Below are 27,354 nucleotides of genomic sequence, written 5' to 3'. Positions count from 1 at the left end.
GAGCTTGAAAGGCTTGAAATGGACATTAATTGCATTATCATGAATTCTTTACCCACTTTTCAGGGGTGGGAAGGGTCCCTGGTTCAATGACTGTAACAATTCCAGTGGCCTACTCTCGGACTGCCAGGTAACCCATTTTGAGGCAGAAAGAGAAGAGTGAGCTTTGTGAAGACTAAGAGGCAGGAAAGCAACAGCAGAGCAGGGTTCATCACTGGAGGAAAAATACCAGGAAGTACAGGTGAGCAGAACTGATTTCCAAAAAGGGTTGGAGGACTGTACTATAAATAGGATCTGGGGTGCTATGGTGCAAGACTAGGTTAGGGATGAAAACAAAGCAGGGAAGTTATATAGTGAAAATCAATCTTGGCTACTCAAAATTGTCTGAGTAGCAACAGCATTACTTTGGAGCTCTAGAAGCAATTGCACTACTAGGTGTTTATCCAAAGGATACACAAAGAGTGGGGTGCCTGGGTGGCTCAGATGGTTAAGCGTCTGCCTTCGGCTCAGGTCATGATCCCAGGGTTCTGGGATTGAGTCCACTGCATCGGGCTCCCTGCTCCTTGGGAGCCTGCTTCTCCCTCTGCCTCTCTCTCTCTGTCTCTCATGAATAAATAAATAAAATCTTAAAAAAAAAAGATACAAAAAGAGTGGCTGGAAGAGCCACATGCAGCCCAATGTTTATAGTCGCAATGTCCATAACTGCCAAAATATGGGAAGAGCCCAGATGTCCATTGAGGGATGACTGGATAGAGAAGATGTTATATGATATATATCTCAAATGGAATATTACTCAGCCATCAAAAAGAATGAAATCTTGCCATTTGCACATCCACAATGTGGATGGAACTAGAGTGTATTATGCTAAGTGAAATAAGTCAGAGAAAGACAAACACCATATGATTTCACTCATGTGAAATTTAAGAAACAAAACATGAACACGGGGGAGGGAAAGAAAAATAAGATGAAAACTGAGAGGGAGGCAAACCATAAGAGACTCTTAACTCTAGGGAACAAACTAGGGTTGCTGGAGGGGAGGTGGGTGGGAGGATGGGGTAACTGGGTGATGGGCATTAAGGAGGGCACTTGATGTAATGAGCACCGGTGTTATATGCAACTGATGAATCACTAAACTCTACCCTGAACCTAATAATACACTATATGTTAACTAACTTTAATTTAAATGAATAAAGAACAAAAAGAAATGCAGAAGCTTGAGTCCTGCCCCAGACCCCAGGCCGACTGAATCATAATCTCCGTTTCAAATAAGAGCCCCAGATGTTTCTTATGCTCATTAAAGTTTAAGAAGCACTGGTCTGTATGATGGGGAGAAAACCCCAGATGACCAGAATGTAGGCTTTGTGAAACAGCTGAAGCACTTTATTTTGAATTCCTTATGATACAGGACAGTGGTTTCGGAAAAGGTACTGAATTTTTTTTCAATTAAGTACTATAAATCCTGGAGAAAGACCTTATTTAACTGCAGGGAGTTTTCTCATAATGCAAAATCCCTACCCCTAGAATCATTTCCGGTGGAGTAAAGTACTAGGCTTCCTTAAAGTGAGGCAAAGCCACTTTAAAAATACGCGATAAGAACTCGGCACTTGGCCAAGTCAGCCCTTCACACAGCTGGATCGGGTCTGGGGCAGCTGATGTCCCTTGGCAGCTCTGAGCCACCAGGATGGCTTTTTTTAAAACAGTCAAGCTGGCGGTTCTCCTGCCTCAGGGAACAGCTCTATGTTGAGTCTTTAATGCTGAAAACGTAGAAAGGAGACTTAAAACTATTTTCAGGGAGCGTACCTGGGAGACTCGGGGAGTTGGCTACAATAGGGAGAGATCAGCAACTACCCATTCACTGTTGAAGCCCTAAGTGACCTTCAACCTCTGACCCCGCGCCTTGCACAGCGCTTCCTGCGCAGCTTTCCGCCCCCGCCCCTTCGGCCAAGGGCTGGCCCGAGGGGTGTGGGCGTGGCTCTGGGGCTGGCGGTTAGGGGTGGTGCCTGTTAGGGGCGGGTCTCGCGAGGGGCGGGATTTGAGGAGGCATCCTGGCATTGGGCTGCTGGTTCTAGGCGGGGCCTAGCGCCGGGCTTGTTTGGGCGGGGCAGGGAGTTAGTTGCCGCCTCCCGGTAACTGGACTCCGGCGGCCAAACCTCCGGAGGCCGCGGGCGGCAGGCGAGCCTGCAGCAGATCCCGGATCCGGAATTCCCCGCTCAGGACCGGAATCAGGATCGGCCCTGCCCCAAACCGAGGCTGCGAGGAACTCGAGAACTTGGATTGGGAAATCCCGGAACCCGGATCAACAAACCCTAGAACCCGGAATTTAGATCGGAAAGTCCCGGAACACGGATCGCGGAGCGGACTCGACACGGAGTCCGGAGCCCGGATCGCGACAGCGCCGGACGGGAGGGAGCGATGTCGGGCCGTGGCGCGGGCGGGTTCCCGCTGCCTCCGCTGAGTCCTGGTGGCGGCGCCGTTGCCGCGGCTCTGGGAGCACCGCCTCCGCCAGCGGGACCCGGCATGCTGCCCGGACCGGCGCTGAGGGGGCCAGGGCCGGCTGGAGGCGTGGGGGGCCCCGGGGCCGCCGCCTTCCGCCCCATGGGCCCCGCGGGCCCCGCCGCGCAGTACCAGGTGAGCGGCGCGGATGGGCGGGCGGCGCCGCGAGCACGCCCGGGGCTGGGGGCGATGGGGGGCCTCGAGTGAGGGCCCCGGGGCAGCCACCTGGACACAGGGCACGGGGGCCCTGCGTGCGGAGTGCGCGGGACACGGTGGAGGGCAAGGCCGGGTGGTGGGGCAGTTGGGGGAGAAGGTACGAGCGACTCTGGGGTGGAGGGTTTGAAGCAGTTGGGAGGGTCTGGACGCTTTCTTGGAACCGGAATTCTGAGTAACTGAGAGGTGGAGGAATCGGAGCTACTGAGTTGTGAGCGAGTGGGTTGAGAAGTCTAGTGTAGATCTTAGGGTAGGGGGTTCAGGGAAGCACTGAGAAAGTTTTGCAAAAGGGCCCTCACTGAGAAACCAGGGTTACCCTGCATTGGCCTTGGTCCCGCTCTTGGTCTGCGCTGGGTTTTTTTTTTTCTTTTTCTTTTTCTTTTTCTAGTTGGGAACTGGCAGAGCTCTAGCTGTCTGAGATGGCTCCCAGCTGCTGAGGAGGAGGAAGAAGGGCCTGGCTTCCCACGGCATGGGAGGTCGAGCATAGGGCAAGGGGATCCCAGCCTGGGGCAGGGTCTACTCCAGGTCAGGCCCAGGAGCCCTCGCATGGGATGGCTCTGGGTTCGACCAGAGGTGGTGATGGCCAGGCCTGAGGGAAGCGGAAAGCCCAGCCCACTCTGGGCAGACTCTCTTTTTGGCTTTTGGCCTGGTGTCCTAGTGTCCAGGAGTTGATTAGTCTGCAGGAGCGGAGAGGCTCCACTGAGCCCTGCTGGTCTGGGGCTGGAGGAGCCTGCAAGAGTTGCTTCAAAGAGTTCTGTCCTGACCCCTTTGGAGTTTGGCCTCGAAGAGAGAGCTCAGGTTGCAGCTTCAAAGGCCATTGAGAGCCCCCCCCGCCCCCCGCCACAGTCCATTGTTTCTGGTTGCCCCAGAATGCTTGGGAATGGTCCCCATCCTTTTTCCCACTCCCTTTCCACTTTTATTTAGCCTTTAGGTTCTTTCTAACAATGCCATATCCCACCCAACCCATGTGCCCCAGCATTTGGCACTGGCTTCTTTGCTCATCTCCCAGGGAAGCTGGGGCTTATCTGTTCCCTGAACTTCATGTCTCCACTAGGATCCTCATAGAATAGGGTATGCATATCTGCCCCCCACCCCAGTTCTGGTCCCTCACTTTCTTAAAGAGATGCTTAACTGGGGACAGTGGTTTTTTTCCCTCTTACTCCTCATTCTACCTCCTCCCTATAAAAAAAAAAAGTGTCTGAGTATTGACAGAGATAGACCTGGTCCCAAGGACTCCATCTTTCCCATCTTGCTTCCCCCTTGGGGATTCATGGGTCCAAGGTGATGCTGAGGGGCCCCTGGGCCGGCTAGCTGAGGACTGGCCTTCGAGTCTCCCTGTGGGCCTTTGGCCTGAGAAGGATCTAAGAAACAGAGAGGAGCCTCTCCAGTGTCCTCTGCTCGAAACCCGTGGGCAGTGTGGCCTGGGGAAAGCCCCCGGAGAGACCGGGTTCCACAGCTCTGTGTAAGGGAGTGCTCTAGGGCCAGTGGCAAGGTCCAGCTGACCGGCTGGGTAGCCCTCGGCTGCTAGGGTTGGGGACTAAGGGGAAGGCACTGAGCCTCTGCTGCTGCAGGCTTCCTGTCCCACCAGCTTTACATCACCTCCTCCTCCTCTTCCAGGGAGGGGGGCAGTGGAGGTCGAAGGGGAGAGGGAGGACCCAGTTCACTCTGGCCGAGTTCAGGGAAGATCCTGCTTGGCCTCTTTGCAAGTCCAGTTGTGTGGCTTCCAGGAGATGGGACTTGAGATCTGAGGGGCAAAGGGGTTCCTGTCCATTAGAGCACATGAGGTGAGCTAGAAGAGCGAGGGTTTTGGGGCCCAAGCTGGGCAAGTGGGGGAACCCCTGGAAAGAAGGGAAATGATGACCCACCTCCCGCCACACCACGGTTCTAGCTGTGGATCATACTCAACAGAGGAGCTTAAGGAAAACAAGAAATGAAAAAAACAAAACCCAAAGAAACACAGATTGTGGGGTTCACTCCAGAGTTCAAAATAGGTTCTACTCACGGAGGGGTACGTTCTCTTCTCTCAGGCCGGGCTACCGGCTCGGAGGTGGGGCGCTGCGTGCTCTCTGGAGGCTGTGGCCTCAGGCCCGGCCACGTGCCCCTGCTGTCCTCGGTGGTGGGAGGTAGAGGCCCACTTAGGACGTGGGCTGGTGCCGGGCTCGGGGGAGGACGCTGTCGCACACCTCTGAGGTTCAGGGCACTGAGCCAGGCCTACCTAGTTCTACTGCAGGCGGGGACTCACAGAGCCTGGGGAGATCCAACCTGGGGGTTTTTTGTGTGGGTGTTTTTTTTTTCCCCTCTTGGGTTTTTTATTTTGAAGAGGAGTTACTGGTGCTTCAAAGAACAGGTGTGGAGCTTGGCAGGACCAAGCTGGGACTTCGTGAGCTGTAAGCAACCTTCCCCAGGGCCCCTTCTCTCTCTTGGGGGAAGCCTGGGGCCCTGGGCAAGCCGGGGGCTCTGCGCCTGGGAAGCCGGAGCAGATGTCTGGGAGGAGCCCATTCCAGGCCCTGCCTGTGCCACGTTGACTTGGGGCTTCCTGCTGCCGGAGCACCTGCCTGCGAGGGGTGGGTGGCAACAGGAGGTTTTGGGACCGCCCTAGTGAGTAGCTTCCCGGGGACCACAGGAAACTAGCTCGCTCTCTGCACATCCCCCTGCTTCAGTTGTTCTTCCACTCAGGCTCAGGCTCAGGCTCAGGCTCAGGTTCAGGGTGGGGAATATCCGCCCAGGATGTCTGGAGCCTGGACTTAACAGCTGTGGCCACACTGAGTTTTTTTCTGTAATTTGGCCATGGCTCATTAAGGCTGAGGAACAGGCTTTCACCTTTCAACAGCTCAGATGAATCTTTTCCTGATGAGGAGAAAGTGCAGCAGGACTCCTGAGGCCCCAGAGCCCCCTACCTTTAACTCCATTCTCCCGGATGCTTCTACCATCTCTTCTTCCTCCTTTGCCCTTCCTTACATCTCTGGGTCGTTTTTCTCCATCTCTGCCTCTGGTTAGGAGTCTGGCCCTCTGTGCTGAGAACATGAGTTCAGTGCTAGATGAAAAAGTAGGGGAAGCCTCTCATCTCCACGCTACTGGGCCCGGGTTGCGGGGGGGTCCTCTGATTTGGTGCAAGTCCCTACCCAGCCTGCTTGGTTGGGTAGTTGTGTGGGTTGCATAATCTGGGCCCTGGGGCCAGCCCCGTGAAGCTGCCAGGGATCGTGTGTGCGAGGCATAGCTGCCAAACAGGCCTTGCAGGCCGCAGCTGTGGGGAGGGGGGCACAGGACCAGGGGGGACTCCCAGAAATGTTGGGGAGCTGGACCTCTGTGGGAAATCCTTCTGCAAGTTTCTACAGAAGCTGTTTCTGTCACCCAGATTCCTAGTGACCCTATGACTGACCTTGTATCACAGGATAATCTTATTTCCGTTCTCTAGTTCGGGACTGTGCGGGCTGAGTTAAGGCCCAGTCGGCCCCAGCGGCCAGATGGTGTGTGGACCACAGACAGAGGCCACCCAGGGGCCACAGCTTTCCTCTTGGGGTCTTCTGGCATCGGGGTGGGGAGCAGGGCAGTAGGGAGGTAGAGAGAAGGGTCCAGGTCTGGGTTGTAAGTAGGGGCCATATGGTGACCAGATGGTCTCTGGACTCTGCCTGAGGCCACCGCCACCAGTCGGGACATGCTCCCAGCCATCCTGCTGGAGCTTGCTCACCTGCGGGGCCGCTGCCTGACGGGCATGCCAGCCCCTCGGCCTGTCTTCCTCCCCTCGGTCACACCGCTGGGCTAGTGCCCAGAGATGGATGTTGGCGTTTTGCCTACTCCTGTCACCCTGCCTCCCTCCACCCGGCTGTGACCATGCCCCCGTGCCGTGCTTTTTTTTTTCTCTCTCGTTGGGTGGGAGTGCTTGGTGGCGCCATGTGAGGCCGTCCGCAGTGCCTCATAGCTGGATGGTCCCAGGGAGCGCAGCATCGCGTGCGGGGGCTGGAAGGCGGTGTGGGGCACTGAGACACTCCCGCAGGCCCTTCCCTCGTGGCAGGCCTCTCCTCCCACCCCCAGGGTTCCGGCAGGCCTCATTTGCTGGCACGGATGCCAGGGCAGGTGAAGGGGGCAGGGCAGGTGTGGTTTACATTTCTCCTCTCAGGCACCTGCTCCCCTTTGTTCCTGGCCCTCCGACCTGGCCTCTGCGGTGCGCTGCTTCGGGCCCAACCCGGCCCAGGAGAAGGATGGAGAGAATGGGCTATGGGCCCTGTGGGGCCCTACCGCTGACCTGTGCACCCCCATTGCCTTGCTTCCCCCAGCGGCCTGGTATGTCACCAGGGAGCCGGATGCCCATGGCTGGCTTGCAGGTGGGACCCCCCGCCGGCTCCCCGTTCGGCACAGCTGCTCCCCTTCGACCTGGCATGCCACCCACCATGATGGACCCATTCCGCAAACGCCTGCTTGTGCCCCAGGCCCAGCCCCCAATGCCCACCCAGCGCCGGGGGTAAGACCGTCCTGTTTCTCCTTCCTCCATCCAGCCTAGCTCTAGTGGTAAACAGAGCAGTTCCTTCTGTCCTAAGAGCTCTGATGATTGAGGGGCACTCCTGGTTCTTCTGGGGACGGGTCCTAGGGGCTGGAGGGGTGGGTGGGGGGAGGTGTGTTTCGACCACTGACATCTTAGGTGAGTTTTCGTCCTTCCTAGGTTAAAGAGGAGGAAGATGGCAGATAAGGTTCTACCTCAGCGAGTGAGTATGTTGGGCAGGGGCCTAGGAGGCCTGCCCAGTGGCTGGTGGACTGTGGGTGCAGTCAGGCTCCCCCAGTCCTGGGATGGGGGAGCAGGGAGCCTGAGGGGCAGCAGAAACAAGCCGAATTCCTCCCTTCCTCCAGATTCGGGAGCTTGTCCCAGAGTCTCAGGCGTACATGGATCTCTTGGCTTTTGAGCGGAAGCTGGACCAGACCATTGCCCGAAAGCGGATGGAGATCCAGGAGGCCATCAAAAAGCCTCTGACGGTGTGTTTGCAGCCCTGGCCAGCCCTGGGCCTTCCCAGACTTCTCTGCCTCTCCTTGGCCTTATTTTTGGAGGCCAAGCATGGGGCTGCGAGTTCTCACACTGCAGGATGCAGCCCATTAGTTGAGCATGAACTCAATTTAATGTGGTGGGGCCAACATGTTTTTTTTTTTTTTAAGAGTTTATTTATTTATTTGACAGAGACAGCGAAAGAGGGAACACAAGCAGTGGGAGTGGGAGAGGGAGAAGCAGGCTTCCCGCCGAGCAGGGAGCCCGATGCGGGGCTCGATCCCAGGACCCTGGGATCATGACCTGAGCCGAAGGCAGACGCTTAACGACTGAGCCACCAGGCGTCCCTGGGGCCAGCATGTTTTAACGAAATATAAAATAGAAATACTTCACAGTAGGGTAGTACTTACCATAGAAGTATCATTTAATGACATTTTGTTTCAGATGTTTATATATGTATGTGGCTCGTGGGTTGTGATTTAAAATGTAAATGTTATAGATCGTTATAGGTCATGGTCAGAAATTTGCAGGGCAGGACTAGAGGATAGATGGGGGTAGTTTCTGCTTCCCCCCACACCTTTTTAAAAATAATAATCCAGAACAGTCCCCTGAGTGATGAAAGCTTCCAGAGACAAAGATACTTTGGGGCCATGATGGGTGTCTGAGTTGTGTTTAAAGTGTGAGCTGGAGACTTCTGATTGGCCCGACAGCACCCTCTATGTCCCTGTCACACCACCGATCCCACTGTGTTGGAACTGTTGGTCGTCCATCTGTCTCCCCCATAACCGTGAGCTCCTCGGAGTCTGGGACCGGGATTTCTTGACTCCTCATTGCCCATGCCTAACAAGGTGCCCGGCCCCTCGTCTGCGCTCAGTATTGATGTGGGAAGATTGGGTAGCATTGTTTTCCAACTTGTTGGCCCACCTCTAGCTGGCTGTCTTTCTTGCTCTTTAGCAAAAACGAAAGCTGCGGATCTATATTTCCAATACGTTCAGTCCCAGCAAGGCAGAAGGTGATACTGCGGGGACCGCAGGGCCCCCCGGGGGAACCCCCGCAGGGGACAAGGTGGCTTCCTGGGAACTCCGAGTGGAGGGAAAACTGCTGGATGATGTGAGTTGGGAAAGGTGGTGTCTGGAGGGGAGGTGGCCTGTGTGGGGTTGAGACTGGGGTCAGACACTGGGGCACTTCCGGAGAAGTCCTGCCTGAGGGAGAGGGCTCTGCTCAGGGTCACAGCTCCAAGCCAGTTAGAGGTTGGAGGTTGAAGATTTGTTTGTTGTCATCATAGTTATCCTGAAGGTGGCAGTGAAGCGTCTTGAGGAAGCGGGGGGTACCCCTTTCTAATTCAGTCCTATTGGCTACCAGCGGGGTTGCACCCAGAGCCCTTTCCTGGCCCCCAGTCTCTCCCTGCCCAGTCTCATTGCTTCCTTCAGGGCCCCAGTCTTCAGTACCCTGAGCTTCAGAGTTGAAATAGCCCCCTTGTTGGGGGCTTAGCCTGGGTTACGTTTGAGAGCCCAGCAGCACCCCCAGCTCACACCCATGACCGTTCCCCAGCCTAGCAAACAGAAGAGGAAGTTTTCTTCATTCTTCAAGAGCCTCGTCATTGAGCTGGACAAGGAACTGTACGGGCCTGACAACCACCTGGTGGAGGTGAGAGGCCCCGGGGCACAGGGAGTGCAGGCCAATACGCCGGGGGGACAGAGAAGCGGCCTTGGTCCCTTGGAGGGCCCAGTGTGTACACCCCTGCCCACTCCCTTGGTGACGAGGTCTGCTCCCCGCCTCCCTGCCAGTGGCACCGGATGCCCACCACCCAGGAGACTGATGGCTTCCAGGTGAAACGGCCCGGAGACCTCAACGTCAAGTGCACCCTCCTGCTCATGCTGGATCATCAGGTGACATGTGTCTGGGGCCACAGGGAGTCCTCTGGGGGAGGGGGGCAGGTTCCTGTTGTAAACCCTCCCTGTCCTGCCCCGTCCTTCCACTTTGGTTTCTCACATGAACACAACTCCACCCCCAACCCCCGTCTGTCCGTTTCCAGCCTCCCCAGTACAAGTTGGACCCCCGACTGGCAAGGCTGCTGGGGGTGCACACACAGACCAGGGCAGCCATCATGCAGGCCCTGTGGCTTTACATCAAACACAACCAACTGCAGGACGGGCACGAGCGCGAGTACATCAACTGCAACCGGTACTTCCGCCAGGTGAGCTGGCCGCCGTCCTCCCTGCGCCTCGCCCCCCGGGCCCTACCCCCCGCTCCACAGCCCCATGGGGCACGTTCCTGGCCATGTTCTCCACACTGACCCTGGAGTGGTCCACTTCCCTCTGTGCCCTCAAAGGCATCACCGAGCCTTTGGTACTCTCTAGATCTTCAGTTGCGGCCGACTTCGTTTCTCCGAGATTCCCATGAAGCTGGCTGGGTTGCTGCAGCATCCAGACCCCATTGTCATCAACCACGTCATTAGGTAAAAGAGCCTCTCATCCCCCTCTTTCCATTTCAGAGCCATTTACCTTTGGCTTGACCTAAAAGCCAAAGAGAAGTAGCAAGTTTGGTTTCTTGCTCCCTGAGCGTGTGCAGGTTTGGCCCAGGTGGGTGGGATGAATGCAGCTCTGTGCTTCCCCTTCTCCTCCTGTGTCCTGCCTACAGTGTAGACCCTAATGACCAGAAGAAGACGGCATGTTATGACATCGATGTGGAGGTAGACGACCCACTCAAGGCCCAGATGAGCAATTTTTTGGCCTCTACCACCAATCAGCAGGAGATTGCCTCCCTTGATGTCAAGGTGGGCCCTCTGCCTCTCCACCTTCTCTGGGACCCAAGGTGGGGGTGGACAGGCTCTGTTGGGCATTTCTGTACGTGTAACACCTTGGGATGGGATCTGTGAGTCCTTTGGGGTTAGGCCTGGAAACAGGACTCCCTAAGAGTGGGGTCCAGTCTGACACGTGGACTCCCTTCTCCAGATCCATGAGACCATTGAGTCCATTAACCAGCTGAAGACCCAGAGGGATTTCATGCTCAGCTTTAGCACCGACCCTCAGGACTTCATCCAGGAATGGCTCCGTTCCCAGCGCCGAGACCTCAAGGTGCGGTCCTCGTCCTGAGGCTGATCCCATGCTAGGCCCTAGGGGATCTTTACCCCCGTCACTATGTCCACTTCCTGGGGCCGACTTGCACTGCATATAGCTCTCCTCCTGGCTCTCTGCAGATCATCACTGATGTGATTGGGAATCCCGAGGAGGAGAGACGAGCTGCTTTCTACCACCAGCCCTGGGCCCAGGAGGCAGTGGGGAGGCACATTTTTGCCAAGGTGAGGCTCTGCCCTGTGTGCTCTCTTGAGCTTGTGAGCAGAGGCCTGAGCCACTAGTCTCTCCTCTCTCTCTCCAGGTGCAGCAGCGAAGGCAAGAACTGGAACAGGTGCTGGGAATCCGCTTGACCTAACTGCTCAGGGACCCCCTCCTCTGCCTAGAAGGGGACCACCCTCTGGGGCCAGAGACACACAGGCTAAGGATGGGGTGAGGGGTGTCTCCTGTCACCCCCTGCTCCCCAGCTATAGTTTCATAAATGTAGTGATAGGATTCCTTGTTGCTTGGTCCCCCAAAGCCTTATACTTATTTTCTACTTCGGCTTTAACTGGGTTCACAAGAGATGCCTCCTCTGCTCCCTGCAGGCCCAAGTCGGTCCGCCGGAGGCTGTCCTTTGACATTGTCACGGAGACCTTTCAGAACCGGGCCCGCTGGCTTGGCTTGTTTACAGACCCCCTTGGGGCCAGTGTCCGAGCTGGCTCTGGGGCGCTGGGTCAGGAAGAGGAGCACAGCTCACGCTCTTCCTAGCCTTTCTAAACCAAAGTTCTTGGCCATTCCTACCAGCCCAGCCTTGCTGCTGGTTTTTCCTTTTCTTTGGGTATTTGCACTATGTGGGAAGCAGGTTTTTCTATGCGGGAACCACTTTTTTTGTACAGGGGTAAGTTGGGGTTTTCAGGGAGCCCTGTTTGGTGCCTCCTTCCGTTTTTTTCTTTCCTCAATCTATGCAAGCGGCTCTGGCCGCCATCTCCTCGGACGCCAGGGGGCTGCACCCCAGCTCTTGAGCCCAGGGTGGGAGAGCCTCCTCGGAGGGGACTCCAGTTCTCTAGCAGGGCCTGAGGTACGGGTGTGCGTGCTTGGTGGAGGGCGGGGGGATGGGAGGGGGAGCGGTGGGGAGGACTGTTATTGCCCTTTGGAGCTTGGAGGAGGGTGGACCCCAGGGCTTGGCAAGGGCCACTTCTGGCAGGTTTGGGAATTTCCAAATAAATCCTTGTTTATTGGTGGTACCCGGACCTGGTCATTCAACAGTGTGGCCACGCAGTAACAGACTAAAGTCCTTCAGGGCTTGTCCTGCAGAGCTTTATTTGAGGGATCCACACAAAAGACAAGCACCTCACTTCCAAAGCTTCTTGATAGACATGTTTTTCTCACTATCCTTCTGCATGACCTGGAGAGAGAAAGCATTAAGTTACAAACGGAACAACGAACACACGCTCTACCCGCCCTGATCGAGCGTCCGTCAGCAAGGGCAGAAAGACAGAGGCCTCTACCTTGGCTACGGCCATCTCGAAGTCCTCCTGGGTGACGTGGACACGCCGTTCCCGCAGGGCGTACATGCCAGCTTCAGTGCACACCCCCTGGGCAGAGGAAGGAAGCCAGGCACTGTTGCTGTGCCCTGGAACTCACAGCTTCCTGCCGCGGCCCCCTTCTCCCTGGGCCCTCCGATTACCTTCACTTCGGCACCGGATGCCCCAGGCATGAGCTCGGCAATTTTCCGCAGGTTGATCCCCCGGGTCAGGTTCATTTTCCGAGAATGAATCTTCAGAATGTCCAGCCGGGCCTAGAGAGGGGACAGAGAGGAAAAGCCTGAGCCCTGTGGCCTACCTCCACAGCCAGAGCCACCCCCAGCTCGGCCCCTCACAAACCTCCTCATTGGGGGGTGGGAATTCAATTTTTCTGTCAATGCGCCCGGGGCGAAGCAGCGCAGAGTCCAGGATGTCAATCCTATTAGTAGCCATGATAACCTGAGTGGAGAAAGAGGGTGGTGGCAGCATCAGCCAAGCCCTTCCTCGGGCTGCACCTTGCCCAAGGCCTTCCCTTGGACGCCCCCTCACCTTGATATTCTTGGTGGCCTCAAAGCCATCCAGCTGGTTGAGCAGCTCCAGCATTGTCCGCTGCACCTCACTGTCCCCTCCAGAACCCCCCTCCAGCCGTGAGGAGCCAATGGAGTCAATTTCATCCATGAAGATGATAGATGGAGCGTGTTCTCGTGCCATGACAAACAGCTCCCTCACCATTCTTGCCCCTGTGCAGAGGCCAAGCTGGCGTTAAGGGGGCAATGAGCTCCGTACCCTCACCTCCACCCCCTCACTTCTGCTTGGTTTTCGGGTTTCTAGCCAGAGTTACCTTCCCCAATGAATTTCTGTACCAATTCAGAGCCGGAGACACGAATAAAGGTGCAGTCTGTGTGATGAGCCACAGCCCGGGCCAACAGTGTCTTCCCAGTGCCTGGGGGTCCATATAGCAGCACCCCCTAGAAAGAAACAGCAGGACTCAGGGCAGAAGCCAGTCCCCACATTACACTAGGGAACATTTACCAAGTGCCCGCTTTGGGCTAGGCCCCGTGCTAGATGCTGGGGTATACATAACGAACGCTGAGGTCCTTCCTAGTGCTTTTCTTGGAGCCACCTCGGTACCGTGGCAGCACTACCCCCAGCCCCTCTCCCGTGGGGAGCCCAGTGTAAGTGGGGTCTAGTATGTCCTGACACCTCTCCTGAGCCCTGTACTCACTTTGGCTGGGGCAGAAATGTGCCAGTAACAGCATGACCCTTCCACGGAAATCTTCTCACCTTGGGCTGCGCAATGCCCAGCGCTTCAAAGAGCTCAGGATGCTTGACAGGCAGCTCGATCACTTCTTTGATCTCCTTAATCTGCTTGTCCAGTCCACCGATCATCTCATAGGTTGAATCTGGCACCTTCTCCACCATCATCAGTGACACTAGTGGGTCTACCTTGTTGGGCAAGATCTTGTGCAGAGTGTAGCTGTCGTTTCTAAGAGCCACCCGGCAATTGGGTGTCACCTGGCCGAGGGGAGAGTTTCAGGAAGTGGTGTGCTGAGAGCTAAGCCCAACCTCCCACCTCACCTGCTGCACTCACGTCGTTGATGTCGATGTTCTTGTCCACATCTACGACAAACTTGCCTTCAGGATGCACCTAAAGAAATGAGGACTTGTTACCTTTCCTGACAGCCACCTCACCACCCACCTCACCCAGGAAGACCCATGAGCCCTAAGATAACAGTGTCCTGGCAAGACTACACACAGACGCATGGGAATGCACCAGGCATTAGGCTGCTCCCTGGGGGTCATGGTGCCTTTACCTTAACCAACACTTTTTTCTTGTCCATGGCCCGGACTACTTCCCCCACATAGGAGCCCTGTTCCTGCAGCAGCTGTAGCTCTTCCCGCAGTAGGCGAACTGGATGGGAAACAGACATGACGGTCACCCAGCTTCTTTGGTGTCCCCTCTCCTACAACTCAATTCAATAGGCATGGATGAAGCACCATTCTGAAGTTTTAGAAGACCACAAAAATAAAGTCAAAATTTAGGTCTCTAAAGGGATTAACAATGCAGCTCGGGAGAGGCATGCATGTGAACAACCATGTAACAGTGCAAAGCGTAACCTTAGACTCTGAGAAACAAGCACCAAACATGAAGTCTCAATTTAGGGAGATTCGAACAGTCAGACCTCGGACAGACTGCCCAAATGCAGCCTTCCCATCTTTCCCTCCTCACCTTTTGCATTAAGCTCATTCCTCTGTGCCTGCAGCCTCCGGAGATTTTGGCTCTTATCATTTACAATCAGCTATGAAGGACAAGAAACAGAGCAGAAAACACTAGGAGGTTAAGCTCTTGGCCAAGATCCTCACAGGCTGGTATGAGCTGAGTGACAGAAGAGCACAGGGCACCTGCATGTTCTAGATTGTGCAATAGAATTCTAAAGACCCTGTCCTTTCTTCTAAGAGTCCCTCTGGGGCCTAGGGCAGCCATCAAAAAAGGCTAGTTGTCCTAACACACTGGTCCAGAAATAACAAACCCTAATGGAGAAAAGTTACAGCTGCCTCACATAGTCAATTTCTTTCAAGACAAAGACATGGTAGAGTGGGAAGATCACTTGAGTCAGAAGCCTACGTTCTAACCCCACTGCTGCCAATTAACAGGTAGGTAAAACTAAGGAAAGCCTTTAAAAGGTCAAGATCTCTTACCAAACCTTAAGTAGATACAGCGTCACCTACCCTGCCTCTCTTCTGGACTACTGTGAAGAACAAATGACACCACATATAAGAGCACTTCAAAGACGATAAACCTAATATAGCTACAAATGTACCAGGAGTTTAGAAATCACCCTTGTGACTTTCCCTCATCCAATTTATGTATTTTCCTTATTGCTAGGGTCCCTGCTCCCTCTTTAGGCAAGAGCACTGGATTGCCCAATTCCTTTTCATTCAGTCCCATGGAATTATTATGCAGACCCCGCAGTTCTGTCTGCCCTCCACTCTCACCCTGCCCCAGCCCCACTGTGCTAAATCTCACCTGAACCTTCGTGTTCCCTTACAAAACAAACCCTCGCATTCAGACTTCTAGACGGAATGGCATTTGGCTAAGAGTACCTTTTAGGTTAAAATCTGACTCTTCAGAATGCGTAATAAACTCTGAATACTGATTACCTTCAAAGGAGTGGGAGTTGAGAGAAACAAGAGACTTAACATACTTCCTATGGTTGACCAGTTACTTCTACTGCACCCCCAATGGAATTATGTGGATTTATAGAAACATACTCATTCAATCCTTCATCCCTCTTCTAGCTGCCTCTGGACCTCTGGAGTCCGTCCTCACCTGGAGTTCTTCAATCTTGGACAGATAATACTGGCGGAGTCCACTGCCTGCCTTCCCCTCTTCCAGCTCCATCTGAAAACACAGTGTAATTATTAAACAGGCCAAAAAAAAAAAAAAAAAAAAATTCCAGGGAAATACCCACTTCCAGCTTGGACTTTGGAGGAGTAAGATTTGGGTTCGAATGCCTCAGTCCTTCTCTTTAGAACCCTCCGCTTCCCGGTGACTAAACTAAAAGCAGAATGAGAAAGCCGCCTACCTCCTAAGACTTTCAGGAGAATCAAAAGACAATATACACGGGAGCGCTTTGTAACGAGTCAAGCGCTGTAAAAACCCGAGGTATCATTACTCGAGGTGGAGCCACCATTAGGAACGGGGCCCTACCTCCCGCGACTCGCGGACGGGCCGGTTCCCGCTCCCATCGCTCCCCTCACTCTCTCGGCCCTGCTTTGACCCGCCGGGGGCGGCGCTGACACAGCAGATCCGGTCCCAGGCAGGGCCCAGTCTGGATTGGTCCACCCACCCCCGACCCACCCAACCCACCCGACCCTCTTGCCCCGGCCAGCGGCCCACCTCAGATCACGCCTGCTTGTCATCGAGCCCCCGTCCCCGCCCGGCCGCCGCAGCCGCCATACCTGCTCCGGTCCGTCAAGCGCCATCTTCCCTCTCTCACGGAGACCGCCGGCATCTGAGCCGCCTTGGCGCGCAGGCGCAAAAGCAGGGGCTTAGGGTCCAGCGACACTAACAGAGAAGAATTCCGGGTCAATGGGCGGGGCGTGCGTCGAGACAATTACAAAAACAGAGGCCATGATAGGAAGGTGGCTACGCGAGGTCAGGAGCTTGGAAAGGGATGAAGAGACCACAGAATGCCTACGTGTCACTCTCTAGGAACTCGGTTTTAGTTCCGGTAACCGGCTCACCTGGCCCCAACTTCCAACTTCTAATACTTGGGAACATAGAGAAGAATTTGCGGCCACACTCAAAATGGCGGAAACTTGGAGCCGGGGACGCAAGCGACGCAAGCGGAGGCGGAAGTACGTGTGCTGGCCACACGTGCCTCTCCCAGAGTGGTGAAAAAGGCGCTGGTTACGGGTGTTTGCAGAGGCAGGTAGGGAACGGAAAGCGGAGTTTAGTGGTCCGGAAGAGACGTTCCAGTCTTTACTCTGTCCCCAGAGTGAGTGACACTCCCCCCGTTTCACCATGGGCAAGAAGGGCAAAGTCGGGAAGAGCCGGCGGGACAAGTTCTATCACCTGGCGAAGGAGACCGGTGAGTCAGGGTCCGCGCCGTCTGCGAGCGAACGAATGGCCTTTTCGATTCGCTCCCACCTTTCTGAATATTGAGTTCTTGTTTCCCAGAAGGGGTGGTGGTTTGTGAAGCCGCACAAATCCCCCTGGGAAAGCGCCCCGCCGAGTTTAACATTTTGTCGGTGCCCCCAGGTTACCGCTCCCGCTCTGCTTTCAAGCTGATCCAGTTGAATCGCCGCTTTCAGTTCCTGCAGAAAGCGCGAGCCTTGCTGGACCTGTGTGCTGCGCCAGGGGGATGGTGGGTAACACCCGGCACCTGTGGCTCTTCATGGCTGCTTTCTGGGTTCGCCTTGGATGACTGAGAGTTGCATTGCGGGGGTGGGGGAGGGAGGGAGAGATACAGTAATACCAGTCTCAAATTTCTCCCTAGAGGTAGGTCGCAGAAAAAAGGTTGGAAACGTGTACCTTACATGCTCTGGCCACTGCACTTGGTAGCGGCTCTTAACACGCATGGTGAGAGAGCCTATAGCCAACGGAGGGGAAGGAACGGTCCTGTGTTACTATAATCGGTGTTCCTCTCTCATAGGCTGCAGGTGGCTGCTAAGTTTATGCCTGTATCCAGCCTTATTCTAGGTGAGTAACAGGTGGGCTGCCCCTGACTGTTAAAGGGATGGGAGAGTGAGGTACTAATTGTGTTCTCCGTTTCCTTTCTCCTTGCTTGAGGCAATCTTTTCGGAACTCTCTGACCTGATTTCTTCCAGGAGTGGACCTGGTTCCAATCAAGCCTCTTCCCAATGTGGTGACGCTCCAGGAGGACATCACAACAGAACGCTGTAGGCAGGTAATAGGAATCTTTTTTTTTTTTTTTGGTCTGCTTTATATGCAGACGCACACGTCTCTCCGTCTCATCACCCAAATCCTCTGGAGGCAAGCTTTTTTGGTTTAATACGCCTTGAGCAGTGCCTGCCATAGTCTGACAAGGCCCATGACGCCCTTAAGTTTCCAATCCAGGCTTTATTTAATCAGGAATGAGGTGTTTGGAATTGGAAGAAGTGCAGATATATTGTTGAAATCTTTTTCCAGTGGGCTCACTAGTAGACTGTAAACTCCGTTAAGATAGACGTGTGTTGTTGTTTTTTAATTGTTGTATTCCCTGTGTCTGGCACAGGATTTGGCCCATTGTGGGTATTGAGCAAGTGACTGGATGGACAAATGGCCGAACGAGGGACTGCTTTCGTAGCCACATTTGTGTTTCTGCTGCCGTGATTGTTTTTCTTTTGTATAGGCCCTGAGAAAGGAACTGAAGACCTGGAAAGTTGATGTTGTGCTCAATGATGGGGCCCCCAACGTTGGGGCTAGCTGGGTCCATGATGCTTACTCACAAGGTGCTGGGAGTGGGGGGGCATGGAGATGAGGGTGGAGGTGGGCTTGCCTGCTCAGGCTGCAGAGGTCTTCAGCTGATTGTCTTCTTCCACAGCCCATTTGACACTGATGGCTCTGCGTTTGGCTTGTGATTTTCTGGCCCGTGGAGGCTGTTTCATCACGAAGGTTTTTCGTTCCCGAGACTATCAGCCCCTACTCTGGATCTTCCAGCAGCTCTTCCGCCGTGTCCAGGCTACTAAGCCCCAAGCCTCTCGCCATGAATCCGCGGAGATCTTTGTTGTCTGCCAGGGTGGGCATTGCTTTTTCTTTCTCATGAGTCGGTTTCTTAGGTATCAAAGCACACTTTCTTATATATCCTATTATCTTAGGATTTCTGGCTCCTGACAAGGTTGACAGTAAATTCTTTGACCCCAAGTTTGCCTTCAAGGAGATCGAAGTTCAGGCCAAGACTGTTACTGAATTGGTAACCAGGAAGAAGCCAAAGGTGTGTTTGGGGAATGGGACCACTCTCAGGTCCTAGAGCTCGGGGGAACTTGGGCCTGGTGGGTCCTGCACACGCCTCAGAAAGGACTTCCTCACCCTCCTTCCTTTCCCTCCCGAAGGCCGAAGGCTATGCTGAGGGTGACCTCACGCTCTATCACCGTACTTCAGTCACTGACTTTCTCCGAGCTGCCAACCCTGTTGACTTCCTCTCCAAAGCCAGTGAAGTGAGTCCTCAGTTTTGAGGGGTGCAAGGAAGCTCCAGAAACACATCCCCAGAATCTCCCAACTCACTTCTTTTCTCCCAAACAGATTTCACTAGATGATGAAGAGTTGGCACAGCATCCAGCTACCACTGAGGACATCCGGGCGTGCTGTCAGGATATCAAAGTGCTGGGGCGCAAAGAACTTAGGTATGCAGTGGGGGCGGGCACAGGTACCAGGAGCCCCCAAGGCAGGGAAAGGCCTTTGAAGACGCAGCAGCATTGTTTTTCCTGAGGGGACAATTTGAGGAATTCACGTAGCGTTGGATCTTGGGGGACAGGAGGCTGCCGTGCTAGAGATTGGGGGGGGGGGGCTGAAAAGGGGACAGGGACAAAGAGGGAAACGTCAGGGTCAGTCGTGGTATTTCTGGGGCAGGTCCCTCCTGAACTGGAGAACAAAGCTCCGGCGATACGTGGCCAAGAAGCTGAAAGAACAAGCGAAGGCACTGGACATCAGGTGAGGCGGGAATGAAACCAGGGTAGGTGTTGGCTGGGGTCAGCGGGGTGTATGAGAAAATAAGCAAACTTCTTGCACTGTTTTGTCAGCCTCAGTTCCGGAGAGGAAGACGACGAAGCAGGTGAGGAGTCTGAGGCTGGGACGGGGCAGCAGCCCTCTGAGGAAGAAGAGGAGGAACGATTAAACCAGAGCCTGGCAGAGATGAAGGCCCAGGAGGTGGCAGAATTAAAGAGGTGCGCGGAGTGGGGAGGAGCTCGGGGGGCGGGAGGCCCACTGCAGAGTTCCTCAGGGTGTGGAGATGGGGGAGAGGATGAAGGCTCTGATGGGGAATCTTTCGAGCTGGGTGGGGGGGGGGGGCGGGGTGAATTTCTCCAATTGTCCACTCAGGAAGAAAAAGAAGCTGCTGCGTGAGCAGAGAAAACAGCGGGAGCGTGTGGAGCTGAAGATGGATCTTCCTGGGGTTTCTATTGCAGACGAGGGGGAGACTGGCATGTTCTCCCTGCGCACCATCCGGGGTCACCAGGTGAGGTGGGGTTAGGGCAGATTTGGACATGGGGGGCATTGTATTAGAGATCTTTTTTTTTTAAGTGTGCTGAATGGTTATGGCTCATAGTTGCTGTGTTCTCCTGTAAGATGAGAGGTGACTCTTTCAGTGAGAGGAGACTGGGGTGGAAAAACCAAGTGTTGTGCCTGAAAGGCCAGGAAGAAACAATGTATCTAAAACAACGAGATTAGGAACATTTATGAGTGCGCTATGGATTTATTATGGTAGAGCTAGAACACTGGAACCAAGAGGCACTCTATGCCGGAAGCATAGGTTCTGGTAGATGCAGCCACCAGGGCACCTGGGATGCCAGGATGTGTGATGGAGGGTTTTCCTCAGAGGAGGGCAGCGTTTTTCAGTTCACAGAGACCAAGTTAGCACCTTGCTGCCGTAGGCTGCATTTCCTGATTAAAGCAGCATCGACAAGCGAAATGAACTTCTCTGGTTCCCGCGGGAATGGAAACCCAGGTCCTCTTTGTTACGAGAACAGCAGAGAGAGCATAGTGGTTCTGCAGCAGACTTACCACTTAGTTGTTCTTTGCCTCGCTTTTCTTATCTGTAGGAGGGAATGATAGAACCTACCAGCTAGGATTTTGGGGAGGAATTTTTAAAGAGGGTGTAGGTGTAATCCCTGGTAACTGGTAAATTCTCAAGCACTGACAGCTGGCTTTGTTATGAGGAAAATAAATTTTGAGGTTGACAGTTTTTAAGTGAAATAATAGTTGTTAGGTATGTGTTGCCTGGGTTCCTCTATTCAGTGGAAACAAAATTCATAGGTGGTTATTCTCAGGTGATGTGCTTTTTTTTTTCTAATGTGCTTTCTGGGACTAATTTTATAAGAAAAACCAATGTTTTAGAGTATTTTAAGAGTGAATGTTATATAGGCTTGGGGTGTTTTTCTGCTACCACTGAAGACAAGACAAACAAGTGGGATATATCAGTGACCTGACTTAGAATGGGATTTTTTTTTTTTTTTTAAAGATTCCTTATTTTAGGGTCGCCTGGGAGGCTCAGTCAGTTAAGCATCTGCCTTCAGCTTAGGTCATGATCCCAGGGTCCTGGGTTTGAGCCCTGTATTGGGCTCCCTGCTCTGCAGGAGCCTGCTTCTCCCTCTGCCTGTCGCTCCTCGTTTGTGCTTGTGTGCGTTCGGTCAGATCTTTAAAAAAAATTTTTAGAGAGCATACTAGATCCCCCCCATGACTGGGGGGGGTGGGCAGAGAGAATCTCAGGCCAACTCCCTCTGAGCAAGGAGCTGGATGTGGGGCCCCATCTCATGATTGCTGAGATCATGACCTGGGCTAAAACCAAGAGTCAGACGCCCAGCCAACTGAGCCACCCTTTTTTTTAAAAGATTTTATTTGTCAGCGCATAAGCAGGGGGAGCTGCAGGCAGAGGGAGAGGGAGAAGCAGGCTCCCCGCTGAGCAAGGAGCCCGATACGGGACTTGATCCCAGGACTCTGGGATCATGACCTGAGCCGAAGGCAGACGCTTAACCAACTGAGCCACCCAGGCGTCCCGAATGGATGTTTTAAACACTTAGCCCCATTACTTCCCTGTCTGTATTTGCCACGGTGTATTTTTTTTTTTTTTTTAAACATTTGACAGAGAAAGACACAGCGAGAGAGGGAACACGGGGAATGGGAGAGGGAGAAGCAGGCTTCCCGCGGGGAAACTACAGAGTACTTTCGAATGTTGCTAAGATAACAGATACAGGGGAAAACGTTATGTGCCTCCTAAGAACCCTTGACCTCTTTTTTCTCTGTCAAACTTCAGTTGTTAGAGGAGGTCACACAAGGGGATATGAGCGCTGCAGACACATTTCTGTCTGATCCGCCAAGAGACGACCTCTACGTATCAGATGTTGAGGAAGATGATGACGACGCATCTCTAGAGAGTGACCTGGATCCGGAGGAGCTGGCAGGGGTTGGAGGGTCTCCGGGTCTGAAGGACCAGAAGCGGTAAGTGGAGGGTTCGTGCAGGCGTGGGGGCATTGACCCCCTGTGAGTACTGAAGCAGATCTGGGTGCAGGGGTCGCCAGTGGGAGTCGGAGAGCACATCTCCCCAGCCCCCACCCATTTCTCTACAGTGTACAATTTGCTGAAGTAGATGATGATGAAAGAGGAGGAGGAGAAGGGAATCCACTGCTGGTACCTTTGGAGGAAAAGACGATACTGCAGGAAGAACAAGCCCGTCTGTGGTTCTCTAAGGTAAGAAGAGGTTGGGGGCCCAGCCAGCCAGCCAGGGACAGTATCCCTGGGGAGACGGGTGGCTGAAACTGCCCCCTGTCACAGGATGGCTTCAGAGGGATTGAGGAGGATGCTGATGAGGCCCTGGAGCTCAGTCAGGCCCAGCTGTTGTATGAGAGGCATCGGAGGGGGCAACAGCAGCTGCCGTCCCCACCTTCTGGTTTGGAGAGTGAGAAAAAAGCTCCCCAGCACCAGGAGGCGGGCCCTAAGCGGCCAGAGGCTCCAGCAGAGGCCAAGAGTGCCTCTGGGCCTGACGAGGAAGGCGAGGACAGCTCGGACAGCGACAGCAGCGGCAGCGAAGAGAGGTGGGTGGCTGCAGCTGTTCTGACCGCTGTCCCCGTTTGGGGTTTTCACCCTTGGCTGTAGACAGGGACTTAAAAAATAGCGATGATTCTGAAGTGAATCAAGTGGTCTGTGGTACAGCTTGGGGGGCCTTTCGGGAAGTTTCTCAAGTTTTCAATAGGAAGCGGGGTTGAGGTGAGGCAGGAGTGGGTCTGGGGACTGGCGGAACGGTGACAGCGGTCATCCCCCTTCTGCAGTTGGGAACCAAAGCGCGGGAAGAAGCGAAGTCGTGGGCTTAAGTCTGATGACGGGTTTGAGGTCGTGCCCATCGAGGACCCAGGTGAGCTCGGTACCTTGTTGAAATGGGAGGCGACAATGGAAGTTTGGGTTGGCATGGAGCTTTGACTTTTCCCTTTTCTGTCTAGTGAAACATCAGATACTAGATCCTGAAGGCCTTGCCCTAGGTGCTATCATTGCCTCTTCCAAAAAGGCTAAGAGAGATCTCATAGATAACTCCTTCAGCCGGTAAGGGGGCCAGGAACTCATGAGATACGGCCCTGGGAGACTGGGACGGGGGGTGATTTTGGCTGCTGTTCTGTCTAGGTATACATTTAATGAGGAGGAGGGGGAGCTTCCAGAGTGGTTCGTGCAAGAGGAACGGCAGCACAGGATCCGGCAGCTGCCTGTTGACAAGAAGGAGGTGGAACGCCACCGCCAACGTTGGCGGGAAATCAATGCACGTCCCATCAAGAAAGTAGCCGAGGCGAAGGCCAGAAAGAAACGGAGGGTAAAGAATGGGGCTGCCTGTTAACAGTGCAGGGGTGGGAGTGGGGGGAGGTCCGCCTGACAGAGCTGCCCCCCCCACCCCGGCAGATGCTGAAGAAGCTGGAGCAAACCAAGAAGAAGGCAGAGGCTGTGGTGAACACCGTGGACATCTCAGAACGTGAGAAAGTGGCTCAGCTTCGGAGGTAAAGGAGAGAGAGGTGGTCACCCACAAAGGTACGTGGGGTTAAAAAGGCTGCCTGGAAGCCTCTAACGTCTGTCTTCCATTTACAGTCTCTACAAGAAGGCTGGGCTGGGCAGGGAGAAACGCCAGGTCACCTATGTGGTAGCCAAAAAAGGTGTGGGCCGCAAAGTGCGCCGGCCAGCTGGAGTCAGAGGCCCTTTCAAGGTGGTGGACTCAAGGATGAAGAAGGACCAAAGGGCACAGCAAAGGAAAGAGCAGAAGAAAAAACACAGACGGAAGTGAGCAGAGCCCCCCGGGTCCTCTGAGAAGACAGGGTGAGGACAGGGGGGTGATTCCAGACCCCCCTGCCCCCCCGTACCAGCTGCAGGCTGGCTTGCCTTGTAGTCTGCTGGAAAGACATGTGGGGTGCCTACAACTCTCATGGTGGTCCTGAGTGTGGAGGGAAGACACTCTCTGGCCTGAAGGAAGGTCTCTGACATGTCCTGTTGGTGCTGTAGCAGAGCCCCTAGCTCCTCTGTTAGGAATGTGGAGTACTAGATGAACAGTCTCCTAGGGGGAAGGTCAGTGTTAAGAGTGGCATTCACTCTGGTTCTAGGCAAGCTGGCCTCTCAGGTCTTCCCCATCCTCTTCTATTATCTGAATAAAACCAGGGTAATCTCTTCTGACATTTAGTTCCCATTAAGCGCTAACTCAAACATGTGGGTGTTCACACCACGTGCTGCATGGTTATAAATCATAGTATGTACTCACTGTGAAGTAGAAATGACAAACAATCCACAGGTCCCAGTAGTAAAACATTTACTAGAGCAAGCAGAAAGGAATGCACATCTTAAAGAAACCTTCACAAAGTCACAAAATTCGAAGTATGTATATTTCCTTTTATAAACAAGATAGAACAAAAATCATCAAAATCATTTCAGCAAAAGATTTTCTACCATTGTGGCAAGTTAAAAAAAAAAATACAATGAAATAGAAGACACTTTAAAAGCTGTCGAGTTTTTGTTTTTGTTTCAATTTAGCAACACTTCAGACCTGGAGCAGTCTTGTTTCCAGGATCATCATCTTCGACGGTAGAGGCTCTCTCGGGTCTGGCAGGCTGCTGCTTCCTGTCTCAGGACTGGATACAAACCTGGCTGGGGAACCTGAGCATGGACTCCCACTTAAAATTAGACATCTCCCTTCCCTGCAAAGTCTAGAAGCACCAAAATCCTTCCCCAAATCTCTAATAAATGCTTCAGTAGGTTGGGTTTGCAGAAAGCCAACTCCTAAAAAGGGAACTGCCTGGCCACACAGCTAAGAAAAGAAATTTTTCCTTGTAGATGTTTATAAGGTGACGTTTTAGTAAAAAATATAACACTACATATAATATAAACCTAGAGTGAGTTTTGTGCCCTAGAAGGCCCTTTCTTTCAAGGTATCCTCAACTGACCTTCACAACTCACCTAGAGCCCAATAGAAGGTTCCCAGCTCTCACTGCTTTCAAGGACCAAAGCAGCTTCCCAAGAAGACATCCGAAAACTGATCCAGATGAAAGGGTAATGTCTCCAAGCTCCAGCTAATCCACTAGGGGCAGGGGGTCCTTACACCTTGGGCCCCAACCCAGCCCTGAGACGCCTAGTTACCAAAAATCTTTCTAAAAATAAAATTAAAGACCATTGATTTCACGCTGTAGCACATACCCTCTAACTGTCCCATCGACTTTTCTTGCGCTTGGGTGGCTCGGGGACAGCGAAACCATCGGCTGTCTTATCTGTCTTGCTGTCCACCTTGTCCATCTTGCTGTCCACCTTGGGGTCCACCTTGCTCTCACGATTACAACCCTCTTTCCTGCTTTCACCATTCCGACCGTCGTTTGCACCTCGGCTCTCTCCATGTCGGCTGCCACCTCCTCCGTGCCTACTCTCCCCGTGACGGTGGCCGTCAGCATGACGGCTGCTGCTTTCCGGGTAGCGGTACCCATCTCCATGGCGACCACTCTCTCCATGACGTGGACTGTCGCCATGCCGATTGCCACTCTCTCCGTGACCATGACGGCTGCCGCCCCGGTTCTCCGTGTACCTCTCTCTCTTTCCATTGCCTCCCCCAGGCCCTTCTCGGCTGTTACTCCCTGAAGCTGTATTGTTGACTCCCTGGGCTCCAGCAGAAGGGTAGGTCACTGGAGCACCGCTGAGGTTCCCAGCATTGCCAAAGCCTGGGATGCCCTTGGTGGCACTGGCAAGGGGGCTGTCTGGACTGTTATGGCCCTGCTGGGCTGAATTAGTTGGGACGGAATTCAAGCTCCCTGCACTAGTCCATCCACTTGCCCCAGCAGCAGAGCTTCCCGCCTTCTGGTTGCTTAAGCTGGCAGCAACAAAGTGACTCTTGTACTGTGACTAAAAGAGAGACAACAAGAGCTAAGACAGTAGGTTCAAGAAACTTGGATACGTGAAGCTTGGTTATGAGAAAGTACAGCAGAAATTCTATGCTATCCTGGCACTATGAGCATCCAGATGGTCCCACAACCCTGTGGTTTCTATGTTCCTCTATTAATGAGGAGAAATCTAAGGACCTAGCTGAAACATCAGTCTGAAAGCAGATAAAATGCATAAATTAAGGCTCAGCTGGTTAGCTTGCTAACTGGAGGGGTGGAGGGATAAGTATAGATGGGTTCAGTTAACAAGAGCTCCAGAACCAAACTTGTCTTAGCTAAAAAAAAAAAAAAAGGCAATTACTTTCCACCAGCTTACAAGAGCCTTAGAGGTGGGCAACGCTGTTGGCTGTTGAGGCAAGGCAGGACCGCCAGCCCTGCTGCAGTACAACAGTTCCAGGCTCTGGGATGACAGACGTCTCCGACCAACAGATTTCCTAACTTCTACACCTGCAGCTCTATGTAAGCTATCATGAAGTTGACATTCAAAACTGCAAGCAGTGAGAAGGCCCTAAGTCTAGCATCAAGCCTACAAGCTCAGCTACGCTCTCTGGAAGATTAGGCCCCTCCATCACTGTGCAAAGCTCTTTTAGCTAACTGCTTAATTTCAGACCTGGAAAGCTGCTTTCATTGCTGTCAGCCGATCTCCCATGGCTCCTGTGGAGGGTTTGTAGGCCTCATAATTGCTCATCACATTGTTGTTGTTTCCTCGGTCCTTTAAAAAAAAAAAAAAAAAAGGCACAGCCATGAAGACAGAATGAGCAGGAAAGCTCACTGCCAGACTGGGCCTCACATACTGGAAACAGAAATGGGCACTGCAATGGGAACAGGATATATTTTGTGGGGAAAGGTACAGTAATAGTTATTTAAAAATGCTTATGCCTTTTAACCCAGTAATTCTGTTTTTAGGAATTAACCCTAACCCCAAAGTCAGATTATGCCCAATGCTGATCATATGGTTTTTTTTACACACACAAATATGTTTATGTAATTCTGTAAAGCTTTATATGCATGCCCAGGATGAAGAGGCCACGAGGCAATATACAGCATATGCATATAGCCTATACAAGGCTCAAGCTCTGAATCCACTCTTAAAAGCCTGAGTCTCAGTTTCAACACTTAGAGGAGTATAACCTGGGTGCCTCGGTTTCATGATCAGTACACCTGTGCTCACTGGGTGGTTGTGAAGATTGAGTTAACATGCATGACTGCTTGCCACGGCTGGCCCTGGCATATATTAAGTGCTCAACATTAGCTATCACTACCATCGGTGTCATGTGCATCGTTACTGAGAGGTGGGAGCAGATTCTTTTTCAGACACCAAGTAAACAATAATGCCCCACAAATAAAAAGACTGGCAGCTTTCTTCTTCGGTTTAGGAATCAAAGTGACAAGAAACAGGCAGTTAAGAAAGCCAGTAAGGGGAGCGCCTGGGTGGCTTAATCGTTAAGTGTCTGCCTTCGGCTCAGGTCATGATCTCAGGGTCCTGGGATCGAGC

The 27,354-nt window shown here is 53.3% G+C and overlaps 4 protein-coding genes across 11 annotated transcripts in view; 2 read left to right on the top strand and 2 right to left on the bottom strand.

Moving 5' to 3' along the window:
• Positions 1–2,077: 2,077 nt before the first annotated feature.
• SMARCD2 (SWI/SNF related, matrix associated, actin dependent regulator of chromatin, subfamily d, member 2) lies at positions 2,078–11,975 on the top strand. 2 transcript variants are annotated; one of them, XM_035724742.1, is made up of 14 exons: positions 2,078–2,625; positions 6,978–7,162; positions 7,361–7,403; positions 7,546–7,668; positions 8,630–8,785; positions 9,227–9,322; positions 9,463–9,564; positions 9,711–9,872; positions 10,036–10,133; positions 10,316–10,451; positions 10,630–10,752; positions 10,875–10,976; positions 11,054–11,083; positions 11,337–11,967. In XM_035724742.1, the coding sequence occupies exons 1-14, from the start codon at positions 2,410–2,412 to the stop codon at positions 11,367–11,369; spliced, it is 1,605 nt and encodes a 534-aa protein (XP_035580635.1). In that variant the 5' UTR covers positions 2,078–2,409; the 3' UTR covers positions 11,370–11,967. The 2 variants fall into 2 exon arrangements, with proteins under 2 accessions (XP_035580635.1, XP_027423867.1); XM_027568066.2 differs by having other exon boundaries at positions 2,410–2,625; positions 11,054–11,975.
• PSMC5 (proteasome 26S subunit, ATPase 5) lies at positions 11,937–16,328 on the bottom strand. 3 transcript variants are annotated; one of them, XM_027568092.1, is made up of 12 exons: positions 16,218–16,328; positions 15,586–15,657; positions 14,485–14,554; positions 14,069–14,166; positions 13,846–13,902; positions 13,539–13,769; positions 13,096–13,222; positions 12,804–12,994; positions 12,615–12,713; positions 12,419–12,529; positions 12,240–12,326; positions 11,937–12,136 (listed from the first exon to the last, which is right to left on the bottom strand). In XM_027568092.1, the coding sequence occupies exons 1-12, from the start codon at positions 16,239–16,241 to the stop codon at positions 12,083–12,085; spliced, it is 1,221 nt and encodes a 406-aa protein (XP_027423893.1). In that variant the 5' UTR covers positions 16,242–16,328; the 3' UTR covers positions 11,937–12,082. The 3 variants fall into 3 exon arrangements, with proteins under 3 accessions (XP_027423893.1, XP_027423894.1, XP_027423896.1); XM_027568093.1 differs by lacking the exon at positions 16,218–16,328 and adding an exon at positions 15,842–16,013; XM_027568095.1 differs by lacking the exons at positions 14,485–14,554; positions 16,218–16,328 and having other exon boundaries at positions 15,586–15,637.
• Positions 16,329–16,425: 97 nt separating this feature from the next.
• Positions 16,426–24,436, top strand: FTSJ3 (FtsJ RNA 2'-O-methyltransferase 3). Its single transcript, XM_027568074.2, has 20 exons — positions 16,426–16,849; positions 17,020–17,125; positions 17,414–17,460; positions 17,589–17,668; positions 18,113–18,212; positions 18,305–18,499; positions 18,579–18,694; positions 18,813–18,917; positions 19,003–19,103; positions 19,330–19,410; positions 19,500–19,643; positions 19,798–19,933; positions 21,728–21,912; positions 22,041–22,161; positions 22,246–22,505; positions 22,740–22,822; positions 22,908–23,007; positions 23,086–23,269; positions 23,356–23,450; positions 23,539–24,436. The coding sequence occupies exons 1-20, from the start codon at positions 16,783–16,785 to the stop codon at positions 23,729–23,731; spliced, it is 2,499 nt and encodes an 832-aa protein (XP_027423875.2). The 5' UTR covers positions 16,426–16,782; the 3' UTR covers positions 23,732–24,436.
• Positions 24,233–27,354, bottom strand: part of DDX42 (DEAD-box helicase 42) — a 34,249-nt gene continuing 31,127 nt past the window's right edge. For 3 of the 5 annotated variants that reach the window (XM_027568069.2, XM_027568070.2, XM_027568068.2), the window contains 2 exons: positions 26,470–26,571; positions 25,132–25,821 (listed from right to left, as the gene is read on the bottom strand). In XM_027568069.2, the coding sequence (XP_027423870.1) occupies positions 25,132–25,821; positions 26,470–26,571 (792 nt within the window). Of the gene's footprint in view, positions 25,822–26,469; positions 26,572–27,354 lie in introns of all 5 variants that reach the window. The other 2 variants (XM_027568067.2, XM_027568072.2) reach the window with 1 other exon arrangement.

Source organism: Zalophus californianus, chromosome 16 (assembly GCF_009762305.2).
Source record: "Zalophus californianus isolate mZalCal1 chromosome 16, mZalCal1.pri.v2, whole genome shotgun sequence".
Lineage (NCBI taxonomy): Eukaryota > Metazoa > Chordata > Mammalia > Carnivora > Otariidae > Zalophus > Zalophus californianus.
Note: the sequence above shows the minus strand (reverse complement) of the source record. Positions and strands in the feature narration are given on the sequence as shown.